The following is a 21,961-nucleotide window of genomic DNA, read 5'->3' as shown; positions in this document are numbered from 1 at the left end:
AAAAAAAAACTTGTCACAAAGAAAATCCCAAGTCTAGATGGCTTTATTGAGAGTTCTACCAAACACTTAATAAAGAAATAATACCAATTCTGCACAAACTCTTCCAGAAAATTGGAGAAGAGAGAAGAGTATTTCTCAATTCACTCTTGAAGGCCAGTATTACTCTTATAGCAAAATCAGAAAAAACAACATTATAAGAAGAGAAAACTACAAACCAATATCACTCATGAACATAAATGAAAAAGTTCTACACGAAATTTAGCAAATTGAATCTAAAGATATAAAAAAGGAATACTACATTATGACAAAGTAGAGTTTATCCCAAGAATGCAAAGGTTGTTTAACACTTGAAAAACAATTAACATAATTTACCATATTAATAAACTAAGGGGAAAAAGTATGATCATCTCAATAGACACAAAAACATTTGACAAAATCCAACACCCTTTTCTAATATCTCTCAGAAAACTAGGAAGTGAAAGGAACTTTCTCAACATGATAAAAGACATCCATGAAAATCCTATAACTATCATTAAGTAAATGCTGAAAGAGTGAATGCTTTGCCCCTAAGATCAGGAACAAAAGAGAGATAGATGTCTACCCTCACCACTTGTCTTCAACACTGTACTGGAGGCTCTAGCCAGGGCAATCAGGAAAGAAAAAGAAATAAAAGGTAATCATATTGGAAAGAAGAAGTAGAAATGCATTTATTTTCCTGTGACATAATCGTAGCTGTAGAAAATCCAATGTAAAAAAATCCACTAGAAGAAATGGTACCGTAGCCTAATTTGTATTATCTGAAAGCTGAAAATAATGCAATTGTCCATCACCAGGTGAATGAATAAACAAATTCTAGAATAGTCACACAATGGAATGTTAGTCAGCAATAAAAAAGAATGGATTGCTGATATATGCAACAATGTGGATGAATTTCAAAATAATTATACTAAGTGAAAGAAGCTGGAGAAAAAAGTATTTTTAAAAAGATGTTTTAAAAAACTGCCAAATGCTGGCAAGGATATGGAACAATTAACCTCATTGCTGGTGGGAAAACAAAATGGTATGTCCACTTTGGAAAGTCGGGTGTTTGTTTGTTTGTTTGTTTGTTTGTTTACCTATAAATAATCACTCAGTAAAACGGAACGTACCACAGCCACACTCATCACCACAGAATGAATTTCAAAATCATCATGACAAGCGACCGTCGCTGGTGACAGAAGAATTCATGTCCTGGAACTACGTCAAGAAAGCAGAGGCATGTATGTCCTTAGGGCTGGGAAGAATGTCTTAAGTAAGACATAAAAAGGCATGCAAACCATAATGTGTGAAAGACTGATAAAATTGGTAATATGAAAATTAGAACTTCCTGCATGACAAGCCACAGGCTGGGAGAAGAGATTTGCAGCAGATTGAACTGACAACGGACTAGTCCAGTGATGGCGAACCTTTTGAGCTCAGTGTGTCAGCATTTTGAAAAACTCTAACTTAACTCTGGTGCCGTGTCACATATAGAAATTTTTTGATCTTTGCAACCATAGTAAAACAAAGATTAATATTTTTGATATCTATTTTATATATTTAAATGACATTTAACAAAGAAAAATCAACCAAAAAAATGAGTTCGCGTGTCACCTCTGACACGCGTGTCATAGGTTCGCCATCACTGCTCTAGATCTATCCATACTGTTGCAGAAAGTAAGATTCCTTAAAAAAACTGCCAAATGCTGGCAAGGATATGGAACAATTAACCTCATTGCTGGTGGGAAAACAAAATGGTATGTCCACTTTGGAAAGTCAGGTGTTTGTTTGTTTGTTTGTTTGTTTACCTATAAATAATCACTTTATTTTTATTTAATTTATTGGAGAGACATTGGTTAAAAAAAATAAAAAGGTTTCAGGTGGACAATATATAATACATATCTGTATATTGTACTGTATGTTCACCACCCCAAGTCAAGTCTCCTTCCATATCCCTCCTTTAACCTCTTCTACCTCCCCTCAACCCCTTCCCTTCTGGCAATCACCATACTGTTGTCTGTGTTCATGAGTCTTTCTTTTTTTAATTTGCTTAATTCCTTCATTCTTCTTACCCAGCCCCCAAACCCATCTCCTCTGACAGCTGTCAGTCTGTTCTCTGTATCCATGAATCTGTCTCCACTTTGTTTGTTAGTTTATTTTGTTCATTAGATTCCACATATATGTGAAATCATATGGTAAATGTTTTTCTCTGAGTGGCTTATTTCACTTAGCATAGTACTCTCTAGGTCTATCCATGCTGTTGCAGAAGGTAAGATTCCTTCTTTTTTACAGCTGAATAGTATTTCATTTGTAAATGTACCACAGCTTTTTATCCCCTCATCTACTGATGGACACTTGAACTGCTTCCAAATCTCGTTATTGTAAATAATGCTGCAATGAATATAGGGGTGCATATATATTTTTTGAATTAGTGTTTCAGGTTACCTTGGAAAGTGGAAAATAGTTTGGTAGTTTTTTATAAAGTTAAATGTGAACTTAACTACACAACTCAACAATGCTATTGTTACATACTTACCCAAGAGAAATGAAGACATAGGTCCATACACAAAGCTATACATAAATGATTATAGCAGCTTTATTTATAATTGTCAAAACATGGAAATGACCCAAAAGTTCAGTTGTACAAACATACAGTTTGTACATACATAAACCAACTGCACACAAACTATACAATGGAATACTCCTCAACAGAAAAAAGGAATGTACTAATAATACATGCAGAGACATGGATGAATTGAAAGAGCATCATGCTAAGTGAAAGAAGATAGATCCAAAAGGCTACACACTGATTCCATTTACATGGAATTCCAAAAAGGGAAAACTATCAGATAACAGACCAGTGATTGCCAGGGGTCAGAGTGTGGGGTGAGTTCATGACTGCATGGAGACACTGTTGGCGGTGATGGGAATAATATGTATTTTAATTAAGGTGGTGGTTACAGAATCATATAAATTTCTCAAAATTCATAGAACTGTATATCTAAAAAGTGTGAATTTTACTTTATGCACATTATAGCACAATAATAAGCAAAATAAAATATAGAAAACTGAAGAGGATAATATAACACCACCTTAAATAAATATTTTTCTTTTCACATGAAAAAAAGCAGAACATCTACACTAATAGAGAAACATGCAAATTGGTGTCACTCTGCTACGCCCACCAGCCAATCACAGCGACTATGCAAATTAACCCAACAAAGATGGCGGTTAATTTGCATATGCAGGCTCGGAGCAAAGACAGAAGGCTCTGGCCAGAGTGAAGCCATGGCTGCGGTGGAGAAGCCAAGCCTTGCTGTGGCCGCAGCGGAGAAGCCAAGCCTCGCTGGGGCCGGACCAAAGGCCTGGGTCCCAGGTGCTGGAGGAAAACCGGTGCCGGCAGCCAGGGGAAGGAAGGCCTATTGCGCGAATCTTCGTGCAACTGGCTTCTAGTCTTTTATAATCTTAAGATTAGAATTTGGCTACTATGATAAAATTTTGTTTTATTATGAAACAGAAAAATTATGGAAACTATTTCAGGTATTCTTACTATTGTCACAATCTTTTGTTATTGAAGATTTATGGGTTCTAATCCAGAGACAATAGAGTAGAGAGCTAACAATAGTTAGTAGCAAGTTACTTAGATTACCTTAAGTTACCTTGATCGTCTCTGTTTTGCCTCTTTGTATACTGGCTGTTCGTTATCATATAGAAGATATAACCTAAGACAGAAGGCTCCAGCCAGAGTGAAGCCATGGCTGCAGCGGAGAAGCCAAGCCTTGCTGCAGCGGGACCAAAGGCCTGGGTCCCAGGTGCTAGAGGAAAACCAGTGCCAGCAGCCAGGGGAAGGAAGGCCTATTGTGCGAATCTTCGTGCAACTGGCTTCTAGTCTTTTATAATCTTAAGATTAGAATTTGGCTACTGTGATAAAATTTTGTTCTATTATGAAACAGAAAAATTATGAAAACTATTTCAGGTATTCTTACTATTCTCACAATCTTTTGTTATTGAAGATTTATGAGTTCTAATCCAGAGGAGTAGAGAGCTAACAATAGTTAGTAGCAAGTTACTTAGATTACCTTAAGTTACTTTGATCATCTCTGTTTTGCCTCTTTGTATACTGGCTGTTCGTTATCATATAGAAGATATAACCTGGGAATAAAAAAAAATGTAATGCTGGCTGTGTATGCTGAGCCGCTGCAGCTGCAGGCTGCTGCAAAACCTGGGTCTTCATTTCCTGCTGGTGGCCTGCTGGCCTCAGGGCCTTGTGAAGCCACTGGTCAAGTTCGTTCTTGGCAAAGGGACCCAGTGTGCCTGCATCATTGAGAAATATGGCTACACACACCTTTCTGCAGGAGAACTCCTTCCTGATGAAAGGGAAAACAGTATGGTGAACTCACTAGAAAGTACATTAAAGATGGAAAGATTGTGCCAGTCGAGATAATCATCAGTTTGTTAAAGAGGGAGATGGACCAGATGATGACTGCGGATGCTCCGAAGAATAAATTCTTGACTGGTGGATTTTCAAGATCTGAAGACAAACTTCAAGGTTGGAACAAGACCATGGATGGGAAGGCAGATGTATCTTTCATTCTGTTTTGTTTTTTTTTTTAATTGTGATAATGAGATCTGTATTGTACAATGTCTTGAGAGGGGAAAGAGTAGTGGTGGCAACAGAAAGCTTGGAAAAGAAAATTTAAACCTGTCTTCAGTCAACAAAACCAATTAATGACTCATATGAAGAAATGGGAAAAGTCAAGAAAATAGATGCTTCTAAATCTGTGGGTGAAGTTTTTGATGAAGTTGTGAAGATTTTTGACAAAGAAGGCTAACTCTAAACTAAACCTGAAAACATCCTTGAAATCATGCTTGAATATTGCTTTGATCGCTGCTATCACAATCCCTTTTTAAGGCAATTCTAAATTTTCATAATTACATCACAATTAGTGGCCAGAAAGTATATAGTAAGACAAATTAAATTTTTTATCTTCCAATTTTTTTATTTTTTGTCACAGGAGTAGACAGTGAATTGGGGTCTAAATTTGTCTTTGCTGTGGTGCTCACAAAACAGAGAAGGGCATTAGCTAGTTCTTTGTTTTTATTCGATAAGGATATCCCTTTTATAGTTTGTGCCTTCTGTGAGCAAAACTTTTTAGTATGCATATATCCCTTTAGTGATTACAACGTGTCAGGATTAGGGATTCCTCACTTCCTCTTTTTCTTGCAGGTTTTAAATTTCCAACCTGCTCAGTGAATTTGTGGACCAAATTCCAAAGGAACTTTTTGTGTAGTTAGTTCTTGCACAATGTGTTTGGTAAAGAAATCATAAGATGAATTGCTAGAAGTGTTTTAGTATTTATCCAATAATTGGCCATATCCTATAGAAAGGTAAGAAAACTTAGGCTACGTTTTAGTTTTACTGCAACTTTACAAAGTTGTGTGACAGGGCATAGTCTGCTTCCAGGGATTGGGATGTGGGCACAGGAGGCTCAGAGCCTGGCAGAATTGACAGTTTTATTCTGACATAAATCTGAGGGTCACATGTGTTCCTTATGCTCTACTATATAGTGTTATTAATGATTAAACTGATCTCAACAAAATTCCTAGCACTGGAACCTTGAAATGCCTGTACTAGATTTATGGTGAAGTGGTTTGGGTTTTTTGTTTGTTTGTTTGTTTGTTTGTTTTTGGGTTGTTTTCTAGACTAAATATAAGGTTTAGTATAAAGCATAAGAAATCTAATGGTTAAACTTCCCATTTGTATTTTATTTTCTTGAATATTATTTCATAGTTATTTGTTTAAGAAGATTTAAAAATTACTGCACTTTGGTCAGAACAATAATAAATATATTTTATTAGTGAAAAAAGTGTAATGCTGCTTTAAAGTTATGGTTTAAGAAAAATGGAAAGAAAGAAGTGGAAAAGAAGGAGGAGGAGAAGGAAAAAAAGAAAAACATTATAGACTGCTCAACTTCACTTTGGGAATGAGATGTTCATTCTCTTGTGTCCTCTTGGAAGGGAAAAATCAATACTCAATTAAGTTTATGAAAAATTGGCATTGTGACCTTCAAACCTTTTCAATATTTTTAAAATATCAAGACCTCTGAAAGATGAAAAAAATCATTATTTAGTTCTTGAAATGAATTTAACTATTTCTGATTTTATATGCAGAGACTTGTCTCCTAGAATAACACTCTGTACTCATATTTTTAGTCCTCCAACTTTTTCTTTGGTGAATTAATGGTTGGTGGGCTTTGAAGTCAAATCCCAATTCTACCGCTTCTTAGCTATGTGGCCATGGACCACAGTTTTCTCATGTGTAAAGTGGGATGATACCTTTGTCCTTAGCGTTGATGGAAGATTAAACTAAGAATGTGTGTTTTAGGCATTAGTACCTTGTCCAGCTTGGGTTATACGGCACTCCAGTGTAGTCCTTGTTGTTGTATAGGTCATGCCACATTCTATTTCTTTCCTCTGTAGGCCATCATGGAGGGCAGTGGCCGGATAAGGGCAGAATCTTACCCTGACAGCAGCACTCTGGTTATTGACGTCGCTGAAAGAGATGATTCTGGTGTTTACAACATAAATCTGAAAAATGAAGCTGGAGAAGCACATGCCAGCATCAAGATTAAAGTTGTGGGTAAGTCCCCCTATCCAGTTTGGCTCAGTGGATAGGGCATTGGCCTGTGGACTAAAGGGTCCCGGGTTTGATTCTGGTCAGGGGCACATGCATGGGTTTTGGGCTCAATCCCCAGTGGGGAGCATGCAGGGGGCAGCCGATCAATGATTTTCTCTCATCACTGATGTTTCAATCTGTCTCTCCCTCTCCCTTCCTCTCTCTGAAATCAGTATATATATATAAACTGTGAGTAAGTCCACTGGATCATTAAACTTATAAAGACAAGTTGGCATGTCTAGATCATGAGTACACTGTCAGCTCTTGATTCTCTCAACATTTCTGGGTAGACAACAGAGAGAAACATAGTTTGGCTATATTTTATAAATCACTGTCTTTCGTTCTCTATCTTTGATGCTTCTTTTCTTTCCTTCTCTTTTTCTTTCCTTCCTCCTTTTTTTGTGGCATGGAGGACATACTGCAGGAATGAGTAACTGAGACAGCCATTCTGGGTGCTGGTCAGTAGCTCTTCATAGTCATATTCCCTTTTGGTATCCTCTAAAGTTACTGAAACAAATGTTAAATAATTTCCCACATCACAATCATTATAGAGGAGTAAGATCTGTCTTGGTCCTTCAATGACCATCTAAGTACATTTTTCCTGAGCCTGAATCCAAGTGAAATGAGTCTAGCAGATTATTGGTGATCCTAGGTTTCATGAACTCTTTATTGCACTTATGATGTCCCTTAAACATATTTCAAATTGACCATAAACTAAGGTCATTTTATCAGGCACTGAACTATATTTACAAGACATGGTGACTTATCATTTTTACTTGGATTTTTATCAGTGAACATCTTGAATCTTCCAACTATTGTAAAATTCACAATAAACCATCCTGGACTCAGTTCTGCTGGAAGTTCACTTTGTAGTTAAAAAAACAAACACAAAATCACATTGAACATTACTTAGTTAATATTCTCAAGGTAAAGAACAAGAGTCTTGGGTTCCATGTGGGGCTTGTTATCTAAGTTGTGACACTACTTTAAAGGATTCTTATTTTTTATTTTTATTTGGCTTACCTTCTCTTATCTCAGATGAAGCATGAGTTTTTGCCCAAATTAGTTACTAAGTGCATTTCAGTAAACTTGCAAAAGTTCTCAGAAATAACGCTGCTTCTATGATTATCACTAAAAAGCACATTTTTCCAATTAACATTTTTCTTTGCACGTGCTCTCTCTCTTATTTTATTCTATGTTTTTGCTTGCTACAGACATCCCTGATCCTCCAGTGGCACCGAATGTGACAGATGTGGGAGACGATTGGTGCATCATGAACTGGGAGCCTCCTGCCTACGATGGAGGGTCCCCAATCTTAGGTAACTGCATGCTGGTCAGTCTGTGGAAATGCCACTGGAGTGGTGTCCTCAATGCACGTCAGTACAGAGTACATTAAAAATTTGGTATTTAGAAGAAAATTTATTATACTGTCTTTACATATCCTTTCAAAATGAAATACTGTATTTTAGGATGCTCTGCATGTATTCAAGGGTTTTAATAACCCTGATGAATATTGTATGATTGCGTGTTCTCTTTTTTTGGTTGACATTTATATTTGACATAATATTTAATTATATTGAAACACTATGAGTCTAATTTTAAACCATTCTAGTAAGTAAATGTCTAGTTTTGTAGAATTGTGCCTATGGGGAAATTTATTTTAGACTTAAATACTTAGAGAATTTGCTTTCCCTATGGAACAAAACTCTTTTCTACTTACTCAAGAAACTGGTCATTTCCCCTTCATATTGTTTGGACTCAGTGCTAAATCTATTGCTCACCTATACCGACTCTATCAGTTGGTATGACCTACATATCTATTATCTATTTTTCTCTTTTCTTCTTAGTACAATTCTAACTTTTTTCTAGTCCTGTTATTTTTCTTTCTCCTTTGCTGTTAATACTTGTATTCCCTATAATCTCAAACAACTGATGAAATAAGGTGGTTTAAAAATGACATACACTGACTTAGAGTGCAGAGAATATTGGAAAATTGAAGAACTTCTAGTATCTGACAAAGTATAGTTTTAGAGACCAAGGGGAAAAAACTTGCGTTTCTATTTTATGTCATCTGTAGGATACTTTATTGAGAGGAAAAAGAAGCAAAGCTCCAGGTGGATGAGGCTGAACTTTGAGCTCTGCAAAGAAACAACTTTTGAGCCCAAAAAAATGATTGAAGGCGTGGCCTACGAGGTCCGTATCTTTGCCGTCAATGCCATCGGCATCTCCAAGCCCAGTATGCCCTCCAAGCCATTCGTTCCTTTGGGTAAGTCAGGAGAGATGTGTTCTTGTCCTGGAAATCATTACCCCAGATTGTGACTGCTTCCTTCCGACCTCCAACTGGAGCCGATCTGGAGGCTTCTTAGAGTGGTGGGTGAGCAGGAGGTTGGAGGTGGTTAGGAGTAGTTTTCTGACTAAGAAATTTGGTAGAGTTGAACGTCTTCCGAATGTTGGCCCTGGAATTCATGACCAGAATTCCAATGACAGCTGTGAGTGGCTCCAGTTTCTGCTCCCCACTGAAAACATGTTGCTGAACTCTCTGACACATGACCACACGCCATTTGTCCTTCTGAAGGTATAACCCAGCACCTTGTGTAAACACTGTAACTACAACAGATTGAGATCATTCAACAAAACACGCTTCAGAACTAGTCTTTACTTTACAAGCACATCTTAAGTGTTATCTATTGAACCAAAAAAGTCAGTTCAGCAAAGACAAAGAAACAGAAGGTGAGGGCTTCGCTATTTTATGGTAGTGAATTTTTTTTTCAATAGAAAGACTTAATACAAGAGTTTGTACTTTAGAGAGTTATGGGAAATGTATTCTAGATCATTAGATTCCAAACTTTGACTTTTTTCTAACTTCCTAGGGCCTCCCAGCCTCCACACTAACCTCCCAAATTGGAGGGAACATGTGGCAGCATTTTAAAATATTTCCATGTTGCCCAGCCAGTGTTGCTCAGTGGTTAAGCATTGACCTGTGAACTAGGAGGTCATGCCTGGGTTGTGAGCTCAATCCCCAGTGTGGGGCATGTATGAGGCAGCCAATCAATGATTCTCTCTCATCTTTGATGTTTCTATCTCTCTCTCTCCCTTTCCCTTCCTCTCTGAAATCAGTTCTATATAATAAAAGCCTAATATGCTAAGTGTTCGGTCATCCGTTCAACCAATCAAAGCATAATATGCTAATGATATGCTAAGGCCACTCAACCGCTTGCTATGACATGCACTGACCACCAGGGGGTAGATGCTCCGACCGGTAGGTTAGCTTGCTGCTGGGGGCCGGCCTATCAGGACTGAGCGAGATAGGCCAGACATGCCCTGGAGCCCTCCCATGGTCCCTCCCCAGCTGGCCAACCTCCTGCATCCCTCCCTGGCATGTGCCCTCTCACAATCCGGGACCCCTCGGGGGGATGTTGGAGAGCCGGTTTTGGCCGGATCCCGCTCAACGCAGGAGCTGCCCCCTGGTGGTCAGTTCACTCCCACAGGGGGAATACCGCTCAGCCAGAAGCTGGGTTTATGACTGGTGAGCCTAGTGGCAGTGGTGGGAGCCTCTCCTGCCTCTGTGGCAGCACTAAGGATGTCCAACTGCCGGCTTAGGCCCGCTATGGGGAGCGGGCCTTAGCCATCAGTCGAACATCCCCCAAGGGCTCCTGGACTGCAAGAGGGCGCAGGCTGAGCTGAGGGACACTCCCCCCACTGAGTGCACAAATTTCGTGCATCAGGCCTCTAGTAAAAATATTTACAAAAAAATAAAATAAAATAAAATGTTTCCATGTCTAGCGGATCTTTGCACACAGCATATGCTTGAGGAGTCTTCATTTAATTTTACTAAGATGTGGGTCTTCTGTGTATATTTTTATTTGTATCCTAGCTCATTTTATTACCATTCCTGGTGCCATAAACTCTGCAGTTAATAATTTCTTCTTTTTCTGTCTCTTTTATCTTTGAAGCTGTAACCAGCCCTCCTACCCTTCTGGCTGTTGACAATGTAACTGACACCACTGTCACAATGAAGTGGCGGCCCCCAGATCAGATCGGTGCCGCAGGGTTAGATGGCTATGTGCTAGAGTATTGCCTTGAAGGAAGTAAGTACAACTCGTGGTTAAATGAATACCATCATCACTAGGTGAGATATGCTCCCCCTTTCTTTTGTTTCTCTCTCTTGGGAACTCATCTCCTGCCTACTGAAAATGACAAGCCAAAGGTCATCCTTCTAAGATGGATAAAAATTTAGCCCTTCTTTGATACTCGAGGCTAGCAAATTAAGATCTCAAAAATATCCTAGCTTGGCTGCCCGATGGGACAGCACTATTGATCTAAGTCAAGATATAGGAGGGAGGGGGTCCTGAAAATAGTTCAGGGACTTCCAGTTCTTGAATTGGTGGAATTAAATTGTACCAAAGCAAAATAAAAGTCTAGTTAGAAAGAAGCGAATTAGAAATTCTCAACCCTAAACTGAGCAGAGGTCAGCAATCAAAAGAGCTGCCTCTTTCTGGGGAAGAAAGAGCGACTACATACTAGTATTTGGCTCTTTGGTGATCATCCCCTGCCTTCTAAAGTGGGAAACCAAGAGGAAGAAGAAGAATTAAGGACAACTTTTTAGTGTTGAAAGGAAGCAGCGTTAAATCCCACATGGGGTACCAAATGGATTGCCCATGTGGCAGTAACTTCTCTCAGGGCTTTGGATACCTAAAAATTTAATCACTCAAATTTAGGAGCAGAAAAGAAACAGGAAAACAATTGCTGATAAAAATCATAGAAAAAGAGAAAGTGGCACAAGAAAATATGGGCCAGAGTGTACCGAAAACCAAAAAAAGAGGTGAAATTCACTGAAAGCCTCTAATGTTTCTTGATTTCTTCCTTGTCATGGTTTGAAAATATATGAATCAAACTGCCCCAGCTCTGGACTCGGGCTCCATTCTAGACGATGGTAGGTAAACCACCCTCAGGGAAGCACATTCATATCCACAAAGGATGAGCCAAGGGGTAGCCTTCAGGAAAACTCTTTGGACCCCAGACTTTCACTTGGATCTTATATGAAGGACAGAGAGAGACCACAGGGCACATTTGGGAAATCAGGAGTGTGACTCCAAATGCACCTCCCCAGGAGGCAACACCAGGATGGAGAAGAAACTTCTTATGAAGAGAAAACTGCTGAGAAAGAAACCCCTGGCCCTGGATTGGGGCACCTGTGGAAATGACCAGGGGTGGTCAGGTGGGGAGGAAGGGGAGGGGGGACGAAGCCTCCTGGTAACACTCAGTTCCATTTACATGCGTTGCGCTCACAGAGCACGAGGTTTATTTCTCCGGGGCTTAGAAAGCCACTAACCAAGACCAGGGGGACATTCTAAGAAAGTTCCCAGAGTTATCCCAGCATGGGAGGGGGGCAAAAGAGAAATTCTTGAGAACTTAATATGGTTGATTCCCATTGCATTCCCCTCCCCCGCCCCCCACTGTTTCAAAAAAATCATGAGCACTTCACTCTGTTGTCTGTATCACCCAGAATTCCCCAATCTTATATGTGTTGTGGCTGCTGACCACGAACCTTTTGTATATGTATGACCCGGAGCAAATTCTTTACTCTTTTCTTTCTGATAGGTTTAAAAAGTAAGAAGATACAGCAAAATGATACATGGCTGTCATTTTGATGTTGCCCACCTTAGATAAAATACAACGAAGTGTATTTTACATGATTTTGTGTGTGGTCTGTGTAGATATATATGTATAAGCCTATACATATATATATGTACACAGTCATTATTATGTATATATTTTGCCACATAACGTTTTGGAATTAGCTTTCTATGGAACGTGTACATCTTTCTTCTTGCAGTCTTTTCTTACTTCTTTCATGTGGCTGACCTATTCTTCATTCTCTTTTAATGGCTGTTGTCCTCCAGACTAATTTTCTGTAGTGTTTAATGCTTTTCGACATGTCAGGTTTTATTCTGTAAGAGAACTCTTCCTTTTATAAGATGGTGTGTTGGTTTTGACTCTGCCTTTCTCTTGTTTGGTTTTCTTTTTGGTGTTGTTTTTTTTTAACGCCTGCAGCATTTTACTCTTCTCTGTTTTCTTCCTTCACTCTCGCTCCTTCTTCTCTTTGCTTCCCTCAGCGAAAGTGGTTCAGAGGTGAAGGGCTCAGCTAGATTTGTTCCCCTAGGGTCCCATTGCATCCTGTTTTCTCTTGAAATTTTCTTCTTTACTAGTTCTTTGCTCTTTCGTGCACGTTTTCTGCCTCCTGATTTGACTTGCTCATCAGTTGTCTCTTGACTATGAAAATGTCAACACAGTAGTTCCCAAACCAAGCATTGGCTTAAAGACGTATCTCTTTTTCCAAGTCCTAAGTAATTTTTATTATCTATATGCACTCCCAGCCACCAGGATATTCTGGCTTCCTGCTCCTTCTCCCTGATACTAGAAGGGTTGGAATAAGACAGAAGAGAAAGTTCTATGGGAGCCAGTGCAGTCCCCACTCCCCCGGTACCCAGAAAGTCATCATGCCAAACCAGTGGGGTGTGCCCATGACCCCCCCACCACTGTGAGCCAGCACCATCTCCTCCACTCTTGCAGAATGCAGAGACCAGCTGGCTCCCTTGTCTTCTTGACCAACAGCTTGCTCTCATGGCAACCAGGGGCTGCCTCCTCAGCGGCTGGGGCAGTTTCCATTTCCTTTGAGAATTAGAGCCCTGGTAAGACAGGGTGGGCCTTATTATGAGTGTCCTCACTCCCAGACTGATGCATGAGCCCCATCACGGGAGCACTTCATTCCCTGGGAACTCGGAGTACCCGCCCAGGCTGGGGTGGCTGGGGCAGGAGCAAGAATGGACTGTTCCACCGTGCACTGCTCCCCTGTGGAGTCCAGGGCCTGCTCCTCCTTTCTCTTCAGGGTCTTGCCTGGTTCTTCTCTACCTCTTGCTCCCACAGCTGGAGGTGCTGCAGGCTCCTTTCTCCTCCTCTTCTCTGTGGCCGGTGCCACAGGACAAAAACCACAGTCTGAACAAAGCAGGCCATGCCCCTCCTCAGGAACCCGTCCTGCCCCCCTAACGTGTTTGGTCTCTTCCGTCACTGCTCTGAAGACAAATATCTTTGCATACTTTGCATACTTTACTAACAGAGAATGCTGACTACTGATACATAGTCTTCTGGTGTGACAGTGGGTGTCTTTAATTAATTTTAATGACGGATTCCCAAAGGTACATCAGCAAAACTGTCTGATGAAAATGGGGAGGCTGCATATGATCTGTCGTCAGGTAAAGTATTCTTTGAAAGCTTTCACACTTTCTTACTCTATGATAAAGTTTCTGGGAATGCCCATAACCCAGCATGAAGTACACCCACCGTCCATACACATGAGAAAAGTCCTTTCAGAGATGGAGGGGGGCGGGGGTGGTCAGTGAGTTCATAATCTGGGATCCAAGCCTTCTTTTGTCCTGTGGGCATAATGCATAGGAACTGTTAGAAGCTGAAATAGTTATTAGCCCTGGATGCTGGCTTGAGGTGGAAGAATTGTGCCAACTCCTTAGGAGGTCTTGGCCCCTGCGCTTCGTTTCCACCTTCGTGGGTATATGCGTACTGTCTTCGTAAATGGGAGCATGATCAGATTCCCTATCCTCATGTGTGTATTTCAGAGTAATAAACTAGCATCTGATAGTAATAAACTAGAGAGATTATATGACTGGAAATTTACTATAAAGTTCTGTCTCTCATTCATAAGAATAACGTTTTCCTGTGTTTCTGAACTTTAATGTATATGGATGGCTAGATATCATGGTTACATCCTTCATTGTACAATTGCTCCCAAATTCTTGGGAACAGTTATTATGCAAGAGACCCTAGTATCCTGAATAGAGGTTTTTTCAGAAATAACAGAATCTGATTGTCCTTCTTCCTGTTATTTGCATTAGCCAGTGTAGGCCATTTTTTCATTTAAGTCTGAAAAATGCCCAGCCACACACGTGATCTGAGTCCAGGCCAAATGATTTAATTATGAGTCAAATACTAATTTGGAGTTGACTGTACCAGTTAAGATGATTGTTTCTCTAAACACCGTTTTGCCTTCTTTTTCTTTTGTGGATTTTAGCTGAGGACTGGATAGTTGCAAACACAGATCTGATCGACAAGACCAAGTTCACCATCACGGGTCTGCCCACGGATGCAAAGATCTTTGTGCGTGTGAAGGCTGTGAACGCAGCCGGTGCCAGCGAGCCCAAGTACTACTCTCAGCCCATCCTTGTGAAGGAAATCATAGGTAGGTGGTGAGCCTTTCAACATGTTATCTCCCTTTTACATTATTTGCTTTTATTTCTTAAATCCCTTTCTCCGTCAAAACTTTCTATTTTGTTATCACTCCTTTGATATTGTATTCATGCTTCCTGGGAGTTAAAAATAACAAAACGGCCCAGCCAGTATGGCTCAGTGGTTGAGCACTGACCCATGCACCAAAAGGTCACTGGTTAGATTCCCAGTCAGGGCACATGCCTGTGTTGCAGGCTCCATCTCTAGTAGCGGGTGTGCAGGAGGCAGCTGATCAATGATGTTTCTCTCTCATTGAAGTTTCTATCTCTCCCTCTCTCTACAGTCAATAAAAACATATTTTAAAATTAAAACAAAAACAAAACCACAGCTCTTTTCAGGCAGTGTGGAGGGTAGCCTGAGTTTATATCTTGGTATGAGGACCAGTTAGTTAGCCTCACTGGGGTTCTTCACCATTGACTTGAGAGAAAGAGAGAGAGAACTAGTAATCTGGACACACTATTTGACAGCTGCTCTAATGGTGTGAAAGTGGTCATGGGTAAAACCGCTGGTACCTTAGCGTGGATCAAGTCGGTGCCACCAACTGTTACTCTTTCTTATCTTCCTCCCCACCATGCACTTGCAGCTAAAATAAAAGGGCCAGTGTTGCCTTGGAGTGTTCTTGATGTGGCATAAAATCATTAGTATTATTAAAGCTTGGTGCTTGAGTACACTTTTTTTTTCTATACTTTGCAACAATAAAATGCACAGTATGCATGACGCCTTGTGCTGTGTACCATATTACAATGGTTGTTTCTAGGAAAAGCCCTCGTGCAACTGAATTAGAGGCTAAACTAGTGACTTGTTTCATGAAATTCCATTTTTACTTGAAAGAATGACTATGTGACAAACAACGTCTTGTCAGATTTGGTTACCCGGCAGACATTTTCTAGAAAATGAATGGCGCGAGCCTGTCACTTCAAGGAAAACCATTTATACTATTTGTTGTCAACTGGTCAATGAAATAAAGAAGAGCTTTTCAGCAAAAATTAGAATTTTGGGAAGATGTTATCCATCACCATGGACTTGACAGCTCTCTAAAACTTAAAAATGTTTCCATCATTTATTAGCTATGTGGTCTCGGGTAAGAGACTTGATCTTTCTGAACCTTGATTTCTTCATCAGCAAGATGGAGATAGCAATAGTTTTTACTACCTCAAGAGGGGTGAGAATTAAATAAATGAATCCATATTGCTTGTTTCATAGAGTGCTAAGCGCTCAGCATGTGTGAGCTTTTATTAGGATGATGGTTCAGTTTGCTGACTAACCTTACTGAGTCTCTTTTTCCTCACACGTTAAGTTAGGGAGTTGGAGGATCTCTAGGATCTCTTCCAACCCCAACATTCAGTCCTCATCATCAACATCATCAATATCATCATTATCTCCTTAAGTTTATTACTATTCTTTTTTAAATATATTTTATTAATTTCAGAGAGGAAGGGAGAGGGAGAGATAGAAACATTATGATGAGAGAATCATTGATCAGCTGCCTCCTGCATGCGCGCTCCCCCACCCCCCTTACTGGGGATCGAGCCTGCAACCTGGGCCTGTGCTATGACTGGGAATTGAACCATGACCTCCTGGTTCATAGTTCAATGCTCAACCACTGAGCCACGCCGGCTGGGCTAAAGTTTACTATTCTTGACCAAATGCTTTACATGGATAACATTATTTCATCTTCACAACAATCCTTCAAATTAGATGCTGTTATCATCCTGCGTTTACAGAACAGGAGTCTGTGACCAGATCGATCTGCTACGTGTCTGATCTATTGTCTGTGACTCTGCAGTCTGTACTTCTCAGCCGAGCATAGGCCCTCAGGCTGACTCCAGGTTCTAATCCTGCCTGTGTCGCCAAGAGCAAGTTCCTTAACTCCTATGCTCCCATGTCTTTATCATAAAGTAAAAGCAGTACATAGCCCCTATGGTGGCAAAGAGGTTTAAATTGGTCCCATCATGAAAAGCATTTAGCCCAGTGTCTGTCACATATGAGCACCCAAGTGATGAGACCGACATCATCCCTCTCATGGTGTGAAAGTGGTTGTGGGTGAGCCCATGAGCCTTTGACTCCCTGCTCCTAATGGGTTTACAGCAACATGTTCTAGTATCTTCTTGGTGTTGAACTAATGGACATTAATACACAGTAGGCTAGAGTTGCCCATTATGCAGTTCATGATAGCACAAGGGAGAAAGTTACTATAAAATGCCAACAGAATCATCTCAATAGCAAGTCCTCGGTGCTAAATCTCTTCTTTTTTTTTTTCCTAGTAAGAAAGAATAAGTAGTCCTACCAGCTAATGTGGTGTCTATAGACCTTAAATGGATTGTTCATTGGAGAATATACTCCCTGTTGGAAACTATGAAAAATATGTATAAGGTCCCAAGAGAAAATTTGGTGTTTTTCTATAAAGTCGCTTTAGACTTATAATGGCAATAAAAATAGGAAGTTGCAATAAAATCAAAGAGGTCAAGGATAAATTTTTTTGTGTTGAACTGTTAAAACATTTCTTGGAAGAAAACATTTGGAACCAGAGTTACCATATATTATCTATTAGTGGCCCATCTAAGTTTTCCTGCAAAGATGAGCAGTGAGCATCACAGCAGTATGCCAATATAAGGTATTTCCAGTGTACTGTACTGATCACAAAATTGTGCTCTGCTCCTCTCACTCAGAGCCACCAAAGATTCGCATCCCACGGCACCTGAAGCAAACCTACATCCGCAGAGTTGGAGAAGCTGTCAACCTGGTTATACCTTTCCAGGTAACAATTCAGGGCTCGCTCGTTTTCTCTTGCAATGCTGGGGTGTTTAAGAAGACAGGGGAGATGCTCTAGTGTTGACGTTCATCAGGACTCAGGATTTCCTCCAAGGGAGACAGCTAAATAAGGGATGAGATTTGGGGAGTGATGATCTGCTGCTGTGAAAGAGAAATCTATAAAACCGTCATAGATGTTCCTTCTGCATGACACAAATGAGACCTGAAGCTCTGGGACTCTGGTGGGGCAGGGAGGAAACATCGAGGAGAAACCAAAACAAGAAATGCTTGGAGACTCTTTCTGGCCCTACACATCTGTAAAACTGACCTTCATTCGCAGTGAAGTTCTCAGGAAAACAACATGGGATTACTTCTCACCATTACCCTAAACCAAGCAGAATTCCAATAAGAGATATTACTGAAATTTGATGTCTCAATGCCACTAACTGAAAAAAAAAAAGTGAACATTGTTAAATCATTGCTCCAGTGAAAGAATTTGTTATTTATAAGATTAACTAGACTTTGCCTGCAGTAGTCAGTTTTGGTCTCTCTCTCTCTCTCTCTCTCTCTCTCTCTCTCTCTCACACACACACACACACACACACACACACTGCATCATCACACCATTACTTATTTAATACCTTTTTTTTGCCTCTGTTTAATGGAACTTTCTGTGATGGAGGAAATGTTTATATATGCGCTCTCCAACACGGTAACCAGCAGCCAAATGTGGCTGTTGAACACTTGAAATGTGCAACTAGGAACTAGTGTGAATTTTCAATTTTTTAAAATTATAACTAATTTCAGTTTAACTAGCCACATGTTGCTATTATATCAGACAGCATGGTCTTAGAATTTAGGTCCCTGTGCACATTTGAAAACACACACACACACACACACACACACACACACACACACACAGAGTTCATTCAAACTCAGAGCCCCATGAAAACCAAACTAACAAGACAGTCAACTCAAGCCATGGGGCCCACACCTTAGAAGAGGCAGTTTGTTATCTTCCACATACACCCTGCGTGAAATCAGAATGGAAGCCAGGGAGGACGTGAGTGTAAACACAGTAGAGGGGGAAGGAGATGACTTGGCAAGGTTCCTCCCACTTCCCTCCTCCACAGGCTCAGATAAAAGCAGGAGTTTAGACAAGGCAGCACTCGGGACTCAGCCCCAGTGCTGGACTGCAGCTGCTGAATCATTTCTATCACTAGGACTGATCCCAGATCTTGGGCGTCTGTGTGTTTCATTTCTGTCACTGGGTCTGGGAGAGGAAAGACCATAAGAACAGGGACCACATAGGTATGGCCTCCCAGGGGCTGCTTAGCTGCCAGGAAGGGGCTGACAAGACTGCTCCATGTTTGTATCACCTCTAGAGTTCTCATAGGCATTTTCTCATTTAATTTGAAAAAATACCTGGTGAGGCAGGAAGGGCAGATTTCTTTATCCTCGTTTGAAAAGAGAAGAAACTGATGGCCAGAGAAGTTAAGTGACTTGCCCAAGGTCACACAGCAGGTAAATGGTGGTACCAAGAGTAGAGTCTATGTCTCCTGACACTTAATCCAGTGCTTTTCTTACTTTATAGGTTCTCAGAGAACTCAATAACCCCTCCCCCTCCCCCAGTAGTTAAGAGCAAAATTTAAGGAAAGACCTGGAATTGTTTTTCCTTTTCTTAACCATTTGTTCTCTCCTTTCCCCGTGCAAGTCTAAGCACCCCCAGCCATTCTTTCAGCTCTGTGGCCGGGGGTTTGATGTGTGTCTTTCACATTCCTTATCAATAAGCCACACTAGGAGCCGGAGGAAGGCCATGCCTCACCTGACTGAATGAATGTTTGGCTCCCACCTTCGGGGTGAGCCTGGGAGCTCAGGAATCCTAGGAAGTTTCTTTGTCATATAAACTGAAACTCATGTCCATGAGTGAGATTATAATTTTTCAAAGTCTGCTTTTTTTAAATTGATTTATTTCAGAGAGGAAGGTAGAAGGAGAGAGAGAGAAAAAAACACGTCAATGATGAGAGAGAACCATTGATTGGCTGCCTCCTGCACCTCCTTCCCCTGGGGATTGAGCCTGAAACCCGGGCATGTGAAACACTGACCGGGAATCAGACCGCAGCCTCCCAGTTCATAGGTCAACATTCAACTACTGAGCCACTCTGGCTGGGCACAAAGTCTGCTTGGAGAGAATAGTTTCAGCAGCTATAAAAAAAAGTGAATTATAGACAAGTCTGAAATGAGCTGGAATAAAAGGTGGAATAATAATCATTCACATTTAGATGATATTAATAAAACACTTACGTAGTGTACAGAAGCTTTCAAAGAACTTATCTTTATAACCACCCTGTGAGGCAGCACTGTCCTTATTTTACAAATTGGGAAACTGAGGCACAGAGAGTTTAAGTAACTTGCCCAAGGAAACACAGCTATTCAGTGGTGGAATCAGAATCCAAATATAGATTCCAGGGCCCCAGGGCCCATGCTCTTGACCCTTATGCTGTGCTCTGCAGGCTTTGGCGCTAGAGAGTCCAGCCTGTAAAACCCGGTTCTAATGCTTCCTTAGCTGCAAGGCCTTGGGAAAGTCATTTAACTCCTTATCCAAAAAATGAGGATAATGATACTATCTTGATATGAAGATTACAGGAAATAATAAACTCCATGTACCTAATGTAGTGCCTTGTACGCAGAATATAACTAAGGCAGCGAGAATTACTGTTGCTGCTATAGTTGCCCACCACCAGACTCTTTGCCAACTTTGCCTTGAACAGAGCAAGACACTGTCATTTTTTTGTAATAGTAGAAAAAAAAAATCTTGAGACAATCTGATTTCCCTCCCCCTCTACTTTCTCTGTCTTCCTTTTTAGGGAAAACCAAGACCAGAATTAACTTGGAAGAAGGATGGTGCCGAAATTGATAAAGATCAAATCAACATTCGCAACTCTGAGACTGACACGATCATATTTATCAGAAAAGCGGAGAGGAGCCACTCAGGGAAATACGATCTGGAAGTCAAAGTGGAGAAATTCGTGGAAAACGCATCGATCGACATCCAGATCGTGGGTAGGTTTGGAAGAAGGAACTAGAACGTCCTGTCAACTCAGTAATTGGACTACTTGTCCTTGTCATTAAGGCTAAAGCAACAATTTGTATGAGGCTGGCTCTACATAAAATTCTTTTTTAAAAATTTCTTAACATAAATTAGTAAGACTTGTTAGCATTTCAGAACAATTTTTCACTAAAAGGACTAATCATGGGAGACGGGGCATCTATATTAAAGAAAATTGGAGATGGGGCATCAATATTAAAGAAAAATAATGGATATACTTTTTAGTGGAAAACATCTGTATTGCTTTACTCTGTTTCTCTCAACTCCTCAACAATAGGACTACTTCCTGTGTTGAATTCTTGCATAGAAAAGCTTGTAGATTCTGGACACAGCCAATATCAGCTTACATTTCCAATTAGGCAGCCTAGCCTTGTGATTCAACGCCAGTAGGCTGCCCTGGAGGGGTAGTTAATACGGTCTGAAATTTCATTTTAATTTTCTTTTCAAAATCCTTTTTCCCCTCAGGAAGATGAAAATCAAGAGTTTCCAGATAAGCTTAGCTAGAGTGCATTCCACTTCTCTGATGTTTAAGAATGGTGCAAGAAATGTGGGTAGAGATGCAGGGAGGGAGGGATGTTTTGAAATGCCCTCCTGAAGCAATGCGTAGGTTGGGAAGGAAAGTGACCTTCCAGTGATGCTGTGAATTAATCCTGTAGACCGTCCGGGTCCACCCCAACTTGTGAAGATTGAGGATGTCTGGGGAGAGAATGTTGCCCTATCATGGACACCACCAAAGGACGATGGAAATGCGGCCATTACAGGGTACACGATCCAGAAGGCTGACAAGAAGAGCATGGTAAGGCCTGGCTTTCTCTGATTCAGCACCAGCAAAATCACATTTCACCAGAAGTAAAGGGAGAAGTAGGAGGTCCTCTCTCATGAGGAACCCATGGGGCCATGGAGAGATGAGCTGACTCAAGAGTCAGACTTGAATCCCAGGATTGCCGCTTAAGAACAAGTACACATGAACATCATTTTGATCTCCATCTTCCTTGTCTATCATGTAGGTTCATGAATACTTACTTTGCTTGGTTATCATCAAGCTAAAATAATGGACTTCAAGCCCCACCTTTTCATAAACTATTTCTAGCATGTCTCGCCCCCCCCCC

General features: G+C 40.6%; 1 protein-coding gene and 1 pseudogene across 12 annotated transcripts in view; both read left to right on the top strand.

The window, feature by feature from the left end:
• Positions 1-21,961, top strand: part of MYBPC1 (myosin binding protein C, slow type) — a 98,650-nt gene that overhangs the window by 64,343 nt on the left and 12,346 nt on the right. For 5 of the 12 annotated variants that reach the window (XM_014528737.1, XM_014528735.1, XM_014528731.1 and 2 more), the window contains 10 exons: positions 6,499-6,658; positions 7,909-8,013; positions 8,772-8,960; positions 10,648-10,782; positions 12,296-12,304; positions 13,891-13,947; positions 14,778-14,945; positions 17,662-17,750; positions 20,611-20,806; positions 21,509-21,648. In XM_014528737.1, coding sequence (XP_014384223.1) covers positions 6,499-6,658; positions 7,909-8,013; positions 8,772-8,960; positions 10,648-10,782; positions 12,296-12,304; positions 13,891-13,947; positions 14,778-14,945; positions 17,662-17,750; positions 20,611-20,806; positions 21,509-21,648 — 1,248 coding nt within the window. The remainder of the gene's footprint in view (positions 1-6,498; positions 6,659-7,908; positions 8,014-8,771; positions 8,961-10,647; positions 10,783-12,295; positions 12,305-13,890; positions 13,948-14,777; positions 14,946-17,661; positions 17,751-20,610; positions 20,807-21,508; positions 21,649-21,961) is intronic. The other 7 variants (XM_014528736.1, XM_014528741.1, XM_014528743.1 and 4 more) reach the window with 2 other exon arrangements.
• Positions 4,205-4,869, top strand: LOC102255546 (annotated as a pseudogene).

The sequence above is a fragment of the Myotis brandtii genome, unplaced genomic scaffold (assembly GCF_000412655.1).
Source record: "Myotis brandtii unplaced genomic scaffold, ASM41265v1 scaffold65, whole genome shotgun sequence".
Classification (NCBI taxonomy): Eukaryota; Metazoa; Chordata; class Mammalia; order Chiroptera; family Vespertilionidae; genus Myotis; species Myotis brandtii.
Note: the sequence above shows the minus strand (reverse complement) of the source record. Positions and strands in the feature narration are given on the sequence as shown.